Source organism: Scomber scombrus, chromosome 8 (assembly GCF_963691925.1).
Source record: "Scomber scombrus chromosome 8, fScoSco1.1, whole genome shotgun sequence".
Taxonomy (NCBI): Eukaryota; Metazoa; Chordata; class Actinopteri; order Scombriformes; family Scombridae; genus Scomber; species Scomber scombrus.
Window position 1 is genome coordinate 31,008,148 of NC_084977.1, and position 19,287 is coordinate 31,027,434.

Below are 19,287 nucleotides of genomic sequence, written 5' to 3' on the forward strand. Positions count from 1 at the left end.
CTAGGGGTGTCTGAGACATAACACGAAAAATTAGCCTCATCTGCCCCAAGTCCCAAGCAGCTATCAACACAAAGATCAGTGTAACAAAAGGTGAATATATTATAATGCTGGGGTTAACTTCAGGGTGGACCAAGGCCAAAATAATAAACAAAACAAGTTTAACTGGGTAGTAATCAATATAATATATATCAGAAACAAATGACAAACACTTTCCTCTCTAACTTAATGAAACTGGAGAAAACTCCACCCCTACTACCACAGAACACACAGAATGGACAAAATAATATTTCAACAAACAGTACAACCACAGTCGTGACAATCTGTTGCTGATTTATTGGTGATTTCCAGCAACGGTTGAAAGAAAACTGAGGATTTAGACTTTGTCAGTTACGCCCCAAATCTATGGAACACACTACTGATAGATATCATGGCAGCTTATAGATATAAGGGAGCATGTCTATGTCCCCTCAGCCCTATGTCCCCTCCGCCTAGGCCTACCCAATAATGATGTTCTGTATCCACCACCATGACTGGAAGCAGGGGCGATTTTAGACCCTTTTTCTCAGCACCCAGTGTTTCCCATTACTTATATTAACTGTGGCGGCCCACACTCTAATAATCCAGCTGTGTCTGTGTTTCTGATGCACACGGAGGGCTCAGCTCCGCCACCACTGAGACAGAGCAGAGGACGAGGGGCTAAAGTTAGCCTCTGTTATAGTTTGCTGTCATTTCTCGTTGCTGCTCTCCGGTTGCTACTTTATTCCGCCTTGCTGTTCTGTGTAAAAGGTCCAGACACTGAACTGAAAGAATGAATGAAAAGAGGGAGTGCTGACAGAAAGCCGGTGAATCAGATTAATGAAACGTTATTTTCTGATTGTTTCACATCAGTTACGTTCAACAGCACAAATAAAGTGACACACACACCTCCACCCAACCATGCAGCTCAGCCTGAAACGTCTGAAACTGAAACACCCATGTGCTGTGTAAAACAGCAGCAGTGCTTTGCTTCAGTGTAAAAAATCAAAGTCTTGAGAGAGAGAGATCTTCTTTATCTGTACAATAAATCAACTCTGATCCTGCTCCACTTCTAAGTCATCTGTACTGTAAGTCAAGTATTTTATTCATAAAAGTAAAGACAGTTTAGTAATTTGTAGAAACAATGCAAGAAAAAGATATGTCCAATAAGTGCTTAAGGATAACATTTTTAATAGTTGTAACCTCCTAATTTTGCTCTCAGAGTGCACCAGAATGACTTAAAAATGTACAATCTTTTTTTCTTTTCGGCGAGCATGCCCCCGGACATCTGTAAAGGCTCGGATTGAGCTCCACCCACCATAAAATTATCTTAAAATTCTGTGGGAAACACTGAACTACTATTGTATTTTTTTAACACTTGAAAGGCATTGTATGTCAAATTCTCATTAGGAGCTGAGCCTCCCTGAAGTTCTGATCCTACAATCGTCCCTGACTGGATATTAAGTAAATGTAAGTCCATTGTGTTAATAATTACTTTAAAATTTTAAAAGTGCAGAAGTATAAGTTTTACTCTTTTCGAAGTTTTATTGTTGTATAAAATTTAAAAGATAAAGATTTACGTACTTTGTCTCCCCATGACTAATACTAACAAACTTAATCACCCCACCCCTGCCTCTCTCGAGGTGTGAAAAAAAAAAGGCTGAGAGGCTGAAGACGTTGACACATCACTGGTGGAGGTATAAATAGGTTTAGTGTTAGTTTTATTCTGAGCAGAGAAGAAGTACAATTATCTTTGAGACATTTCACAACAAATTCAACCCCTTTTTTCTGTTTATGACCTGGGTGTGTTGAGTTCTAACAGGGTGAGTTTTATTAAAATAATTATAAAGTATTTATATGATGCTCATGGTTGATTTACATGTTGATGCGTTGGATGCGTTAATGTGTTCATTATAATAATTTATGATAGTTATTTAGTAATAATATAGTCACATTTGATTCTATTCAGGTAAACACAACTCCTGCTGTTAATCATGCCATCTAGTCTCTTTTCTGTGTTGTAGGCATCATCACACTTTCACCTCTGAATGCCGACTAACCTTTGATGATCCAATATTGATTTAAACTTTACTGTTTAAAATATTTAGTCATGATAATTTTTCACAATATAACTTAGTGTGCTAACGTCCAGTAGCCTAAAAATCATCCAGCAATCTGGACATATTTTACCATTCAATAGCTCTGGATGACAAATTTTAACCAGCTGTTTTGTTGTTGTTGTTATTTTTTACTTATTTAAGTAAAAACACAAAATATAAAATACCTGGGTTGTTATATTAGCGCAAATAAGTCACAACAACAGTATAAGTATTATTTTCTTCGATTAATTAAAAAAATGTAAGTTAGATGTTTTTTCATCACTAGTTTATAAGAAACTTATTTTACAACAGTGGAAGAATAAAGAAGCACCATCATTCCAAAAATGGAAAACATTAATGAAATATTACCTGTGTATTGAAAAGAAAATGTCAGAAGATTGTAATAAAGCTAAACAATTTAATGAGATATGGAAATCAATTTATGATGCTCTGTAAAATGAGTGGAGCCGCAAACACAATACAATACAGTATTCACATGAATTATCTAGAAAGTAAATAACTAATTTGCAAATATATTTTACTTTATTTTATTGATATTATCTTATTTACTTAATTATTCATTTATTATGTTTATTTATTGTTTATGTATTTATTTTTCTTCTGGGTTTGAAGGTTGGGAAGAAGGGATGGGAGGAGGGTGGTTTTGGGTTTTTGGTTGGATTGGGAATGAATATTTCTTATGAGGATGTTGTGATGGAACATGTATGAATATGTAGATAAGTAACCGATGAGGACTCAGACTGGGCTATGTGATTTAATTTTGTAATGTAAGCTATGGTGCGGTGATGACTGTAATCGATCTCTAGTCACTCAATAAAAAATAATTATTTTTTAAAAAATAAGTTATTTTTACTATTTAATTTTGTATAGTGTCATTGATTTCACATTTTTCTTTTTTAAGAAAATACAGCAATAAAAGTATAAATTATTTTAAATTATAACCATGTATTCATCCAGATATTACGAAGGGATTATGAAGGGATGCATGACTTGTTGAACTATGTATTGCAACTGTTTACAGCAAGAAAGTATATTCATTTAGCTGATTTGAAAATGAAGCAATACAGTTACTTTATTCATTAATACAGGATCACTGTATAAGGTGTTTGCTGTAATCTGTAGATTTCCTCATCATGATGAAGCTGATCCTGTCTCTCACTCTCATCTGGACTCTCTCCAGCACAGGTAACCTCACTCAGTGTGGTACAAAAAATATTGCTGTTGAATATTTGCAGAAAGCAGTTACGTTTTCTGTATAATGTTATAATGTTTTTAAAGAGTCTGCGTTGCTCTTGTGTCATTTCCAAGTCTGCTTTTCTCTGAGAAAGCTCAGGCAGGGTGTGACAGGTTCAGGTTTCAGTTCTTGTTTCATGTTGATAGGTGTTCTCTTTGTATGTGTTTTCTATATTTTTTTTTACTTCATGTGTTCTGGCTTTTATCCAGTGTTTCTTCATCTAATGTGCAACTAAACCAAAGCCTCTTACCCAATGCTGATTTTGATCTTAAACAAAAAAAATGTCCACTGTCATCCTTCAAGTCCTTAGTCTGCTTTATTAAGCCATCACAGGTAGAAGACAGACTAATTTTACCATGGAAACTAGATGTAACCCCTTCTTTTAAGCCAACCTTAGCAGACTTCTCTGGGTTCAAGGCGTGTATTGATCTGCGCAGCACTGCTGAATAATACAAAAAAAAAAAAATCAACGTGGCCGATGGTGACAGTCTGTAGTACAGCTCCTTGCCCTATATATTAAAAATGAATAAAATAAATACACTGTAACAGCTGCCATATCAAACAGTACTGTGCGATGCCTGTTGACATGGCTAACGGAGCAAGCTAGCGCAGCTTCACTCAGAAGACAGAAATAATAAACAATAAAACGGTGACACAGTGATCGTCAAAATCACGTGACAGGACAACTCAAATAACACAACATGAACTTAAATTTATATAAAGGCAGTTTCATAGATTAATATATGATTAAATCACGGAGCAGTTACAGTTACATACCACAGCTGCGGTCGTCCAGACTGTATATAAAATGGACGTAACATCCGTGACGTCACCCATTGGTTTGTGGACTGCTGCTTGGAAGCGAATAGTTTCGGATCTGAGCAGCGCCATCTTGAAAATTTCCGGTACATGCAGGGTAAAAAAAAAAAACACGGATTCTACGTATATGGGCATCAGGAGGAGCATGAGGCGCCCTCCTGAACCTGTGAACCAATCAACCTGTCAATCACGACGTAGCCACGCCCTAATGCATACCCTGCTTTATCGTCAAATATAAAATCAGGGAGGCCAAAATTTCACAAATGAACATCATACTGCATTGAAGAAGGCTTTAAACTAGCGATTGAGACCATAAACACATTTTGAAAACGTTTACTGAGGTTAGAAATCAAGTGAGAAGTTGGTGAATTCTCCATTGACTTGTATAGAGACGGAAGTCCTTTTGACACCAAAACGGTCGCCCCCTGGTGGCCTTTTGATAGAATGCAGTTTTAAGTTACTTCTGCGTTCGCATCATTTTAGAGGACCGGAACTCCCCGCCTGCGGTCGTCACGGCAACAAGGACAAACTGACGCTGTTGCCGTTGACAACAAAAACAGAATTGTCCACTGTCCTCCTCCAAGTCCCCAGTCTGGTTTAATAAGCCATCACAGGTAGAAGACAGACTAATTGACCGTGGCAATATAAGAATATTACTTAAACAGGTTTATGGGATGACATGAGGAAAGACTAAAAATGTTGCCCAAAACTGAATTCAGACTCAGTCTTGTGGTTATAAAAATGGAAATAACACCCATCAAATTGCTTCCTATCATCAGTTGTCTCAAACATGCAGACAGAACTCATTAAACATATGCCTTGCTTTATTGGCCACAATTAATAATACATAATGTCATTTAAATGTTGTAGAAAGAGAGATAATGCAGACATCACCATGACAGAAAACTGTGCATCTGAATCAGCATTTGATGACTTATTTTTGATTCTTAATATTTTTTGATAACAATTTATTGGATTGACTTTTGACTCTCCTCACATTAACTTTGCATACTGTATTTATGTTAATATGACAGATAGGATTCATGCTGATTGTTCAACTCACCATCTTTTATCTCATAAATTGCAGCCGAAGCTCTCAGTTGTTTGGTTGGTGAAGGTGATAGCAATAGTCCCCAATCCTGTAACTTTGGTGAAGTTTGTGCAACCACTGCCACTCAAGGTAGCTGTAAAAGTATTAAAATAAGTATTTTTCCTTAACATCTTTCAATGATTTAATTTTACATTTTTGAATGACAGTGTTCCCCTCTGTGTTTCCTTTACAGTAAATAAGTCAGAAACCATCACAAAGAGAGAGTGTGTGTCGTCCTCCCTTTATAGAGAGGGAACCCACGTATTTTCATTCAATATTGGTTTTGATACTACGACTGTATCTGTTCATGTGTGCACCACAAATGGCTGCAACAATCAAGCAGTACCTGGTAAGTAAAGAGAAAGGTTTCCCTTTTTAAAGACACTAAATCACATTCACATGTAGTATCAGTCTCATGTTGGTCACAGTGAAGAACAATAAGTCACTTTGTGTCTTGACCAGTTTCTGTCATGTCTCCTGTTATGTTTCAGTCAACTTGAACAACCTGCAGTGTTTCACCTGTGATGATCCATCTTCTGCTGAGTGTAACAGGACAGTACAGTGTGTGGGAGTGCAGGACCGCTGCATTAGTGGGACAAGTGAGCCCTCATGATCATTTTAATCCTCAAAGCACATTATTGCAACCAGATTTTAAAAACTGTGGTCTAACAATTATTTTGTCATCCACAGCAACATCTGCAGGAAAAGATGTTTTCTTTGGATGTGTCTCCGAAAAACTCTGTGACCCTCAATATCACTTGGAGTTCCTCATGAAAGTTAAATTCCGTGCTCCACCAAAATGTTATCGAAGCAGCGTCAATAACTCAGCCTGGTCTGTCAAACTGAATGAGGTCACTTCGCTGTTGACCACATTGTTTGGACTCATTACCCTTATCTTCTATTAAAAGAAAAATAAACTAATAACTCGCAGTTATATAATTACAGTAATAACATTTTGAGTTATAGTAATTATACTGGGATTAATCAGGCCATAATTAAACTTAAAAAATCAAATTTAAAAGGTAGAATTACATTTTGAACATATAAAGTGACAATGAGCTTAAGTTGAATTTAAAATGCAAAAGCTTTGATGTAAAATCTTAAATTGAAAGTTTACTTGTAAAGATAAAATTTAAAAATGGCAAATATGAAAGTCGAAATGGAAAATATTTAATATTAAAAAGCTAAAACAGCATTTGCATTTCCCCACTTGTCAAATTAAATTCCATCTTTTTCTATTTTTCATAATGCTTTTCAAGCTGTATGTAAATAAGGAGGCATGGCCCAAAGGCTGCAGGGAGGGTTTGAAACAGCTGGGGTGCAGGGGCACATTACGGACAACAGGGGGAGCTAACTGCTAAAGAGCACATTGAGTTTGGCAGAGCGGTATGAGTCCAAACTAGAAGAGGAAGTGGGCCGTGCTTCAACATCCACATCGGCTGCAATGGTAAAGAGTTAACCTCAGTGCTGAGACAGCAATTAACTGTGTCATTACGGCAATACATGAAAAATAATCTTAATTATTTGATTGCTTAATGGGACATTAAGACTGACCAGTCCTTTCTCTCCTCTTAAACTTCTAATTACCTTCCTTTCCATTCAATGCTTGTTGCTCCATTTCTTTATTCCCTACCTGTACAGGTGATGATAAGCGATCCCTAAATTCAGTTGCGAGCACAAGTGTCGGTCAGGACACAAGACTGTAGACTCTGATGAGTGTTTTGTTTTCTTTATTGATGTGTGAATCAACAGAAACAAATAGTGTAAAGGAGAGACAATAATAAGTATCAAATAAACATTTAAATAATTATATCCACCAAAACTCACATGACCTAAAACCACAGTTTCAGTATTCTGTTATCTCACCAAACTAAATCTTAACAGGGTAATCTCACTGAAGAAACAGTGACACCTGGTGGCCTTTAGCTGCAGCTGATCACAGATGACTGGGCACTTCTTTAGCAACATTAAATTAATTAAAATACCATACCTTTCATTAACTAAACAAAGTAATTTTACCTTTCTGTCATCCTAAGAACAGTGAATAACAATATTAACTGAATATCTACTGTGTGATGATAAGTTTTAATGTACAAGAAAAAAGACCAAAAAAGAGGAATCTACCATGTGGGATGATTACCATATTTACAAAGTGCCACATTTAGAACAACAATATTCTGTTTACATGGAAGATAAACTCTAAGAAGAAAAATAAACAGGAATCTACTTAAAGAAGGTCAAAAATGCACACCACCATATAGACAGCGCAATGGTGTGAATTATCATCAGTTTTGTCTCATCTGTCCAGTGTATATCGTGTGTGTATGTGTGTGTGTTTGTGTGTGTGTGTGTGTGTGTGTGTGTGTGTGTGTGTGTGTGTGTGTGTGTGTGTGTGTGTGTGTGTGTGTGTGTGTGTGTGTGTGTGTGTGTGTGTGTGCATGTGAACGGAGAATGTACACTACCGGTCAAAAGTTTTAGAACACCCCAGTTTTTCCAGTTTTTTTTATTTTTTATTTTTCAAGTCCAATGAATAGCTTGAAATGGTTAGTGGTTAGGGTGTGTTTTACAACAGCACAATAACTGTTGTTTCCTGTAGATTAAAGAGCTTCTGTTTTTTTTTACTTCAGACTACCTCTACCCTTTTTCAGATGCTTTCAGGCACATACAGTGCCTATAAAAAGTATGTACCCCCTTGGATATTTTCCCCTTTTATTGCTTTTATAAAATGAATCATGGTCAATAAAATTTGGCTTTAAAAAAAAAAGAATTCACAAAATAAAAACTTTAATGTCAAAGTAAAATCAGATTTCTACAAAGTAATGTCAATTAATTTTCTTTTGTATGTTTAACTCTTCTCTAAGTGTTATTATTGTTGTATTCAAATTTTAAAGATGTACGTACTTTGTCTACCACTGCCAATACTAACATTCTCAATTAGAGAAAGGGGAAAATTAAGTGCAAAGGAGACCCCATGATTGAGTTTGCTCAGGTCCCACAAAGAACCCCACCCCTGCTGTGGGGTGTTAAAAAAATAGGGTAGAGGTTGGCGCATCACTGGTGGAAGTATAAATGGGTTTTGAAGTGACAGTTTTATTTTGAGCAGAGAGGAAGAAGAACGATTACCTTCGAGACATTTCACAAGTTGCTTTTTCTGTTGAGGAACTGGGTGCGTTGAGTTCTAACTGGGTGAGTTTTATTAAAATAATTATAAATTGTTATTCATATGATGCTCATGGTTGATTTTCATTTTGATGCGTAGAAGGGTTTATTATAATATTTTATGATAGTTATTTAGTAATAATATAGTCACATTTGATTCTATTCAGGTAAACACAACTCCTGCTGTGAATCATGCCATTAAGTCTCTTTTCTGTGTTGTAGGCATCATCATACTTTCACCTCTGAATGCCCACCGCCTTTGTTGATCCAATATTGATTTAAACTTTACTGAAATATTTTGTCATGGTCATTTTCCCCAATATCATACAACTTAATGTGCTAACATCAAGTAGCCTAAAAATCATCCAGCAATGTGGGCATATTTTACCATTCAATAGCTCTGGATGACAAATTTAAACCAGCTGTTTTGTTGTTGAAATCTTTATATTTATTTAGTATAGAGTCATTTATTTCACAATTTCCCCCTTTAAAAAAAAGAAAGAAATATAAATAATTATATTTTAAGTGATAACCATTTATATATGTATTCATTCAAGGTATTACAGCTGTTTACAGCAAAAAGTGTATTCATTTTGCTGCTTTGAAAATGAAGCAATAATAGTTCCTTTATTCATAATCTTTATATCGAAGCATGTCCAGTCACTTCCTCTTTTTAAACACAGGTTCAATGTATGAAGTGTTTCCTTTAATCTGCAGCTTTCTCATGCAGGGTGTGACAGGTTTTTTATTTCAGTTCCTGTTGTAGTTTGAAAGGTTTTGTCCTTGTGTGTGTCCTCTCTATACACTCTCTCTCTCTCTCTCTCTCTCTCTCTCTCTCTCTCTCTCTCTCTCTCTCTCTCTCTCTCTCTCTCTCTCTCTCTTCTCTCTCTCTCTCTCCTCTCTCTTCTCTCTCTCTCTCCCTCTCTCTCTCTCTCTCTCTCTCTCTCTCTCTCTCTCTCTCTCTCTCTCTCTCTCTCTCGCTCTCTCGCTCTCTCGCTCTCTCTCTCTCTCTCTCTCTCTCTCTCTCTCTCTCTCTCTCTCTCTCTCTCTCTCTCTCTCTCTCTCTCTCTCCTCTCTCTCTCTCTCTCTCTCTCTCTCTCTCTCTCTCCTCTCTCTCTCTCTCTCGCTCTCTCTCTCTCTCTCTCTCTCGCTCTCTCTCTCTCTCTCTCTCTCTCAACTTACTTTGACATGGCAATGTAAGAATATTACTTGAAGAGGTTGACAGGACAAAATGTTCTCCAAAACTGAATACAGACTTGTGACAGTCGTGTGGTTATATAAAATGGAAATAACACCTAAACACTAACATTTAAAACTATTGTTACCTATCAAATTGCTTCCTATCACCAGTTGTCTCAAACATGACAGTTGATAACAGTTTTTGGGATTTATTTTTGACTCTCTTCAGATTAACTTTGCATACTTTATTTATGTTAATATGAAAAACAGGATTCATGCTGATTGTTCAACTCATCATCTTTATTTCATAAATTGCAGTTAAAGCTCTCAAGTGTTTGGTTGGTGAGGGTGGTAGCAAGAGCTCCCAAACCTGTAAGGATGGTGAAATCTGTGCCACTATTGCCATAAAAAGGTAACTGTAAAGATCTGATTATTTATTTAGTCTGATTTTTCTTTGTCTTAGACTTACATTTAACATTTTTGAATTGCAGGGGATGGAGAGGAAAGATATTCAAAGTGTGTGCCGCCCTCCCTTTTCAGTGTAGGAAACCACACACTTTCACTCAATATTGGTGTTGGCTCTGTGACTGCAGCTGTTCATATGTGTAACACAGATGGCTGCAACAGTGAAGACATACTGTGTAAGTAAAGAGAAAGGTTTCCCTTTTTAAAGACACTAAATCACATTCACATGTAGTATTAGTCTAATGTTGGTCACAGGGAAGAACAATAAGTCACTTTGTGTCTTGTACAGTTTCTGTCATGTCTCATGTTCTGTTTCAGTCCCTGATGTTCAGGAGAAAAACAACCTGAAGTGTTTCACCTGTGATGATAAATCGCCTGGTGTGTGTAACAAGACAGTACAGTGTGTGGGAGTGCAGGACCGCTACATTAATGGAATTAATGGTGAGCCCTCATGATCATTTTATGCTTCAAAGCACATTATTGCTTTGTGTCCTTTTTCTTTTTTTATCCCACACTTTTATTGCTTGTTCTTTTATATATGCCACTGAAAAGTCGAAGCACTGAAATGTCCTTGTACAATTGCTTTCAATGACAATAAATGTATTATATTGGATTGCTGCCTTTGAAGTGTCAATTTCATGCTGCTTCAATCTGAAAAGCTTTTAAAACCTGTGGTCTAACAATGATTGTGTCGTCCACAGCGACATCTGGAAAAAATGCTTTCTTTGGATGTGCCTCTGAAAACATCTGCAATGCTGCACGCTTGAAGTTCCTTATGGCTGATAAAGTCCTTGATCCACCAAAATCACCAAAATGTTGTACAGGCAACATGTGTAACTCAGCCTGGTCTGTCAAACTGAATGTGATCACTTTGCTGTTTGGACTCATTACCCTTATCTTCTATTAGAACAAAGAGAAACTAACAAAACTGCAAAAGGACATGTGTAGTGTGTGTGAATAAGCCAAATACATCTATCATCATTTACACTGTTAGATGTCTTTTTAAGTTTTGAATGTTTTAGCTTGGTTGATCATTTTTAACCATAACTGCAGCATCCGAGTAAAAAAAAGAAAAAGAAAAAAGTAAGCTAATGATAATAGTAATCCTTACATCTTACAATGATCGCTAACCTTTGGCAAATCATTTAGTGTTCATGAAAATGTATCCATATTTATGCTATTGATGATGCATTCACTCCATAAATCATGACACACTGCTCTGCCCTACATGAAAGTACATGACGCTTTTAATAATGAACCTATAGGAACTGGTAACATCTGCAATTTTGACCCTGCATTACTTGGTATCTGATCGAAACCGAATTTTGCAGTATCTCCACCACTAGCATCCACCTTGGCGGGTCTATGTTGTTTTTGCTACCAGAGAACCATGATTTCTTTTTGCTTTTTTTTCGCTTGCTTGATTTTGAGAAATAAACCTTAAGAAACGCAAAACTTTGAATGGACAATGGACTTCTTTTAAATTATATGAGACTTTTTATACACATACTTGTAAGAAGGATGAATTCATTGTTGGTTTGGCTCGACGCATGAGATTAGTTGACAATAAGAAAGATATAAAAAATTGTCAGTTATATCCTTGGCCTACATTATGGATTCAACTGAATTGCCTAAAAAATGTTCTTTCGTCAGACATAGACTGCCTCTTTGTCTGCTTCCTGTGATAAAAAAAGAAGTTTCCTTCAGTTCCTCTGGTGTTTTTTTCTTCTCTTTAATCCTGAAATGTGCTTATTGAAATAGACAATATAATATAACCTGAGACAAGTTACAAGTTTTCTATTAGAGTGGGCTTGCTGTATTTCAGCATTGTGAAGCAAAACAGGCGACGTGCAGCAGCAGTGAATATATAAATGTGCATGTAAAAAGATATATACATAGCATAAAAAGTAAAGAAATGTATGTTTGTTAGAGTATTTCTTTGTTCTAACAATGTTTCTTGGCAATAAATCTTAAACAGTTGAAAAGCTTGTTTATTAACCTTTTAAATGGAGCCACATAAGGAATATGCATTTGTGTGATGAGCAGCAGAGCTGAGTATGGGGGTTGCGCCCATGAATGCCAATGCCAAGCAGCTTATTTTGCTGTTACTATTGCCTCTTGTTTTTGAGCTCCTGGTACCCCCAAGGTGCTGCCAATCAGGTACCAATCAGGCACCTGTGAGCAGGTCAGGTGGTGTCTGCTCCAAGAATCAGTATGCCATGTTTGACTGATCTGGATAAGGCCCGTGTGATAGGGCTCTTTAAAACCAAGTTGCAGCATTATTTGGAATGCATGTTCCTTACAAGTGTGGCAACATTTAAAAGGTAAATAAACAGGCTTTCCAACGGTATAAGATTTATTACCAAGAAGCATTGTTACAGCAAAGAAATACTCTACCTAACACTAATTTCCTTACTTTTTGTGCTATGTTTATATATAACTTAGGCGGGAAAACAAAGTAGCATGAGACACATGACATTTTTAGTAACTTCAAACAAATGTATTTTGGTGTATGCATCCATTCCACCCTTCAGGTAATAGCGCTTTATACTGTTGTGATCTTTTACTCAGTTTGGGCCGGTCAAAACGTCATCGGATGGGAATCCCTCCTGATGACTGTTTTCTCCGTGAGGGAATCCGGTAAAAAAAAACACCTGTGTTCACGCCCTGTCAGTGTGTGTAAAATAAGGTCAATTCATCTGAGGCAGTAATTCAACGATTTTAGGATCTGGGCCCATAAATAAACAGTGAAGTCTTGCAAAAGGTTTCTGTTTTATTAAGCCTCATAGATTCGAATTGGTATTGAATTAAGTAATGGCAACAGAAAAGCTGTCCCCCTGGTGGTCGAGTCTTGTTTTACCTTAAATCCTAGGAAGCAACGGCAAAAGGGTTATTATGAAAAGGTAGATGGTGAACAGCCTAAAAATAAAAATTCAGTCAGAAGGTATGTTTGTTTGTTTTGGCTTTAATCCTGGTACACAGAGAACATGATTGGACCAAGAACTGATTCAATAAACTCATTAATCAGGAGTTTTCAAGAAGTTACACATTACTGAAGGAGTCTTCACTAATTAGATACATAGGTGCTTGTTACTTACTCATTGGATTTTGCAGTTATGATTAAAATAAGTATTTACCAAGCTAAAACATTTAAACTGTTGAAGACATCTCACTGTGTAAATGAATGAGAAGATAATAGATGTATTTGCCTTATTCACACACACATGCTATTTAATTTGTTTCTCTTTGTTCTAGTAGAAGATAAGGGTAATGAGTCCAAACAGCAAAGTCATCACATTCAGTCTGACAGACCAGGCTGAGCTACAGATGCTGCCTTCACAACATTTTGGTGGTTGAAGGAATTTAGCAGACAGGAAGAACTCCAACTTAGAAACATCTTCACAGAGGTTTGAAGAGACACATCCCAAGGTATTAAATGCTGTGTTCCCACGATCTTCCACTGTGGATGACAGAAATGTGTTAGACCAAAATCTTTAATGTTTTTTTCAAAACTTGAGTCGCAGGAAATTGACACTTTGAAGGCAGCAATAATGTGTTATGAGGCACGAAATGATCATGAGGGGCTCACTTGTCCCATTAATGCAGCGGTCCTGCACTCCCACACACTGTACTGTCTTGTTACACACAGGGGAAGATCGATCATCGCAGGTGAGACACTGCAGGTTGTTTTTTTGAATATCAGGGTCTGAAACAGAACAGGAGACATTACAGAAACTGTACAAGACACAAAGTGACTTATTGTTCTTCACTGTGACCAACATTAGACTGATACTACATGTGAATGTGATTTAGTGTCAATAAAAAGGGAAACCTTTCTCTTTACTTACACGGTATGGCTTGTTTGTTGCAGCCATCTGTGTTACACACATGAAGTGATGTAGACATGGCCCGAAAACCAACATTGAGTGAAAATGTGTGGTTTCCTTCACTGAAATCAGAGGATGGCAAACAGGACCACCTAGTGGTGTTTATGAGATTCCCATTCCTAATTACTGTAAAGTGAAACATAGACCAAACACTGTAACAAAGAAATCCCATTTAAAACTGAATATGTGAATGACATTAAGGAACAATCATATTTATTTGTATACTTTTTTACAGATACCTTGTTCAACAATAGTTGCACACAGCTGAGTAGAAGCACATGGACGTAACGTCAGTGTTTCATCTCCTAAACCCTGCCAACACTGAAGAGCTTCAGCTGCAAGTTATGAAATAAATCAGGGTGAGTTAAACAATCAGCATGAATCCTGTTTGTCATATAAACACAGTATACAAAGTTACCCTTAGCAAAAAGTAGTTTATTCAAGTGTACTACGAGTATACTTATTTTATACTAAAACTGAGGCAGTATACTTGAAGTTTACTTTTTATAAACTATATTTTATATACTATAGAATAGTATAGTGAAGTATACTTGGCTTATACTGAAAAGTATAAAGAAAGGTCTAAGACTAATACATTAATACCAAGACTTACACTTATACTTAAATACTAAAGCTTCTACTTGTACTTTAGTATACTTTTTACTTCTTTCTGCCACAAAGTACTAATACTTAGTATATCTGGATCCAAGTACAGAATAAGATCAAGTCATTGACTCATGCTTACATTTAATTTAGCAGAATAAAAATGTTTTTCACTACACACATTAGCTTTGAGGTATTACCCCTGTTATAAACTTATATGTTCAACATCATATAGTATATAACTAGTACAATGGCAGTATATAGAAGAGTGTACTTGTGCTATACTTTAAGTATACTTCAATAAACTAACATGTGGACTAGAAGTATAAACCTAGTACACTAGTAGTATATAGATGAGTGTACTTGTTGTATACTTAAAGTGTACTTTTATAAACTTAAACATGTTCCAATTTAGTCCGAAGAGGTGTTAAATTAGTATACTTTCTAGTACACTACAAGTACATGGTATTTAAGACAAAGTAAATTATTTATAGTGTATTTATACAGATTTTACTTTTTACATTACTGTTTATGTTGTATGTGTATGTTATGTGTGATGTCTTTACGTGTAATAAGCTGCTTGGACCCTAAATTTCCCCTAGGGGATCAATAAAGTATCTATCTATCTATCTATCTATCTATCTATCTATCTATCTATCTATCTATCTATCTATCTATCTATCTATCTATCTATCTATCTATCTATCTATCTATCTATCTATCTATCTATTAAATAAATTGTTCTTAACAAATATATAATATCAGGAATAACTCATGAAATTAAATGACTGCAGTCTTTGAAACAGCTCTTTGTAGAATGATGTGACATGAGACTTTTCTGTAGCTAATAATGAAAAAATGTTTGGTGAATGATTGCAGTTTTGTTTCAGTGATAAAGATTAATCATGTCTTGTTCTTCAAGTCCGGGTTAATATTTGAATTATTTAACCAAGACCATCATCTTTCCCTTATCTTAACAAAGTGTTTCCTTGTGTACCTTGACAGCTCCATTAAAGATGTTTCTTTGTTATGTTGATTAAAAACAAAACGTGTGCAGCATTATATTTCTTTCTAAACATATTTACTTTTGAAAATGTGTCTTTTTAGTGTTCTTCTGTTAGTTTTTAGTTTATTTCATAGATGATGAATCTGAACAAAAGTCAGCAGCTGGCAGACAAACAGCAGGGGTAAAAAGTGAGGAGAATGATGAACTACCTGACATAACAGGTACCTGCAGAAATGCTGTTTTGAGAGTGAGTGAGGTTACCTGTGCTGGAGAGAGTCCAGATGAGAGTGAGAGACAGGATCAGCTTCATCATGATGAGGAAATCTGCAGATTAAAGGGAACTCTTTCTACAGTGAACCTGTGTTTAAAGAGAGGAAGTTACTGGACACACTTGAATACGTGAAATCCTCATTCTTTTTCCTTAATGTCTTGATCTATACAAATAATGGTAATTGTATATATATATAATGGCATGCCATTTAGTAAATGAACCAAATAATATATGGAATGAATGTTTGAATAAGTAGAAGAGAGAAACACAATACTCTTAGTACAACCATTAAAGCAAGGCAGTCATTCAAACCAACAAACATAATAATATAATATGAATAAGAAAAACTAAATAAGCAAAAGGACAGGACAACAGAGGTATAACACAGAAAAACCAAGAGAACAAAAATATTTTTAATAAAACTCACCCAGTCAAAGTTCAACACACCAAGTTCGTCAGCAGACAGAAACGCTAATAACTCCACCAGTGGTGTGTAAGAAGTGAAAAGGACACGTGGGGTTGATCTGTATGAATTATTAACAGAGAACAGTCAAACTGAAACTGGAACATGTTCTTTACAGCTACAATAACAGTTACTAAGGAAACTAATACTTGATTAATAGTTGTAACAATGTTAAAATCAATCATGTCTGAGTCTAAATGTAAAGAAGACAAAAGGTATGGTATGGTATAGGTATGCTTATCTTTAAAACCATGGTGCAACCACCTCATGCTTATATTCACTGATTTTAAATATCTTGTAGTGACACTGGATCCAAATTTGAACTTAAAGAAATGTGTAAATAAAGCACATTTTAGATATATTAGAAAGAGTCTCTCTTTAGACCATTTCATTATGTATGCATGCACGTTGATTTACTTGTATGTATATGATCGCTATTTTATATTATAATGTATTGACCTTTACTTTGACTAATCCAAGCAAAACAGACTTTCAGTTTGATATTGCAGTTGGCTGAATTTAAGTCAGCAAAGTCTTAAATCTTCTCATAATGTTTGATGAAGCCACATTGTTCTGTATCACTGTATTACTTAAATTAAGTCATTGTGTACTGTGACAGGATGAGAAATCATTTAAAATATGAATGGATCATTTACACATGCTTCAAATAAATATTCATTAGTAAATAAAGTGCAATAGACTGCAGTAAAGTGTTTTGAATGCATGTTTAAAATTGTTCACAATGTTTCGATATTTTTGTCTAAAATAAATGTATGAATAATCAATTCTAATATATTGGCTAATAACCAGGCCTGGAATTTCATCATTTTAGGAGCAAGGCCACTTGGCCTTTTGTGTTGTCAATTTTTTGAGGCACTAAGGCCATAAAATAAAACAATGATTTTAAGTCCATGTCCATAATGAATTTAATTTAAGGACTAATGACGCTTCTGAGGAAGATTGGAGTCTCATTTGAAACTGTCAAGCAGGTAAAGAAACATCTCCTACACTTTTTAACCACAAGAGGATGGGGGGTGCATTTGATGAAGTCTCCTGGTTGGCCTGTGATAGATTGTGTGAAACTGTCATTATAACCCGTCCGAGCGGTTCAAGCCAGGCTCGAATCAAACCCACCACTGATGATGTACAGGGCCTGAAATTCATTTTTCAAAATAGGGGGGATTCCCCCCTTAAATGCTTTATATAGGGGGGATTTTACTTTGTTGGGGGGGACTGTAGGTCACACCTTGTCCCATTCTTACCGCAGATTGTATTCTGTCACTTTCCTTCAATTTAAGGTATTCTCTGAACTATATTATATAGTAATTAGTTATCTAGTATACACTTTAGTAGTTTTATTCTCTGAACTACAGTCACCTGCAACTTCATTAGGAACACATGTGCAATGTAATTCAATCCAATACAATAGCTCTGCTATAAATTCTGCTTTTTTTGAAGTTTATACATTTTCAGCTTTTGTTGACATTGTCAGAAAACGTGATAATTCTACTTTGTTTCTTACTAAGGTTGTACTAAGTGGTGGTGGTGTACTTGGGTGCATTACATTGAATGGTGTTCTTAATATTTTGCCCTCCTCATGTATGTTAATGGAGTGGACAAAATATTAGGAACACCTTTCAATATAATGCATCCTAATACACCACAATCACTCAATATTGAACATAAAGCAGAATTCTCACCTTCTTGTCAAAAAATGTAAAAGCTTCATAAATGTAGAATTTATAGCAGAGCTGCTGTATTGGATTGGATTAGATTGCACAGGTTAAACCAGTGAGTATATCTTATGTAGTTAACTTATTCTCTGAACTATATTTTATAGTAATTACCAGTTACATCCACTGGCGCAGTGAAATAATCCAACAATAGCTCTGTCTCATTGTTATCAGATGTACCTCTAATGGGAATTGAATATATACAGTTGAGCGATGTTTTCCTCACGTATCTACTGTAGCTTCCTCCGCTGTCAACCACAATGCGTTTCATGTGTCAATAAACTTTTGTCAGCCTTGTCAATAAACAGGGAGAGAGACTTCACGAGTTTAAGAGCTTCAAAACTAAATTACTCCTTTGAAATTTGCATTAATGTTGATTTTATATTGAAGACAGACCACCACTGCCACATCCGACTCATTTTGATGGAGTGATATGAAAACATCAATTCCTTCAGTGCATCAAAATTAAGCCTTGAACATCATACCGATCAAATTTCAGAATTATTTTCATAAAACTCACCCAGTCAAAATTCAACACGCCAAGTTCATCAGCAGACTAGCTTTTCCACAGGTCAAAGGCGCAGTTTCACTTTCACTAGTGCTTTGGTCATACACACACACACGCGCGCGCGCGCGCGCACACACACACACACACACACACACACACACACACACAAACACACAAAACTTCCTGCAAAACATCCTGCAGGATCCCATCCAGCTCCAGCTGTTGTTGCATGAGACAGTTGGAACAAACCTAACAAAACATTACCTTACTTATCTCAGACTTATTGTGAGCGCACACTTTAGACGGAATCAGTGTATAAAAACAAAATATAGAAGGAAAAATGTACCAAGAGGCATGTTTTACCAAAAAAAAGAAGTTGTTACACAATGTTGAAAGAGGGAGCAGGAAGTTGTTTGTGTGTGTGTGTGTGTGTGTGTGTGTGTGTGTGTGTGTGTGTGTGTGTGTGTGTGTGTGTGTGTGTGTGTGTGTGTGTGTGTGTGTCCGTGAGTATGTCAGAACTGTGATGGTTTCTCATTAAGACATAATTATTTATAGAAGTGCTTAAAAAGTAGGTTGAAACCAGGATGTAAAGCAGTGTTCATGTCTGTCTAGATAAAAGCTTCCAGTCTGCAGTGGTGAAGGAAACAAAACTTTCTGAAGCCGTGAATCAATGTGAAAAATGGTTCACTGTTTGAAAGCTTTTTGATACAGTTACAATGGCGCCATCTGCTGGTC

The 19,287-nt window shown here is 36.0% G+C and overlaps 3 protein-coding genes and 1 long non-coding RNA gene across 4 annotated transcripts in view; 2 read left to right on the forward strand and 2 right to left on the reverse strand.

The window, feature by feature from the left end:
- The window catches only part of LOC133984407 (uncharacterized), a 75,954-nt gene that overhangs the window by 23,501 nt on the left and 33,166 nt on the right, over positions 1 to 19,287 (reverse strand). The window lies entirely within an intron of this gene.
- LOC133985283 (uncharacterized) lies at positions 1,426 to 6,183 on the forward strand. Its single transcript, XM_062424879.1, has 6 exons — positions 1,426 to 1,485; positions 3,258 to 3,320; positions 5,276 to 5,368; positions 5,472 to 5,627; positions 5,770 to 5,877; positions 5,969 to 6,183. Exons 2-6 carry the CDS (start codon positions 3,269 to 3,271, stop codon positions 6,181 to 6,183), a joined length of 624 nt encoding a protein of 207 aa, XP_062280863.1. The 5' UTR covers positions 1,426 to 1,485; positions 3,258 to 3,268.
- LOC133985187 (uncharacterized) lies at positions 8,408 to 10,522 on the forward strand. Its single transcript, XR_009925443.1, has 4 exons — positions 8,408 to 8,464; positions 9,935 to 10,028; positions 10,108 to 10,257; positions 10,400 to 10,522. It is a non-coding gene; the product is annotated as an uncharacterized LOC133985187 (long non-coding RNA).
- LOC133984406 (uncharacterized) lies at positions 13,132 to 18,648 on the reverse strand. The gene is made up of 7 exons (XM_062423715.1): positions 18,565 to 18,648; positions 16,276 to 16,372; positions 15,839 to 15,935; positions 14,208 to 14,303; positions 13,930 to 14,094; positions 13,671 to 13,787; positions 13,132 to 13,541 (listed from the first exon to the last, which is right to left on the reverse strand). The coding sequence occupies exons 3-7, from the start codon at positions 15,888 to 15,890 to the stop codon at positions 13,333 to 13,335; spliced, it is 639 nt and encodes a 212-aa protein (XP_062279699.1). The 5' UTR covers positions 15,891 to 15,935; positions 16,276 to 16,372; positions 18,565 to 18,648; the 3' UTR covers positions 13,132 to 13,332.

Coding starts and splice junctions, on each gene's coding strand:
- LOC133984406 (XM_062423715.1), bottom strand. CDS start 15,890: ATGATGAAGCTGATCCTGTCTCTCACTCTCATCTGGACTCTCTCCAGC. Junction 13,788..13,929: donor CAACAAACAAGCCATACCGT/GTAAGTAAAGAG, acceptor GTTCTGTTTCAG/ACCCTGATATTCAAAAAAAC. Junction 13,542..13,670: donor CCGCTGCATTAATGGGACAA/GTGAGCCCCTCA, acceptor TGTCATCCACAG/TGGAAGATCGTGGGAACACA.
- LOC133985283 (XM_062424879.1), top strand. CDS start 3,269: ATGATGAAGCTGATCCTGTCTCTCACTCTCATCTGGACTCTCTCCAGC. Junction 3,321..5,275: donor CTGGACTCTCTCCAGCACAG/GTAACCTCACTC, acceptor CATAAATTGCAG/CCGAAGCTCTCAGTTGTTTG. Junction 5,628..5,769: donor CAACAATCAAGCAGTACCTG/GTAAGTAAAGAG, acceptor GTTATGTTTCAG/TCAACTTGAACAACCTGCAG.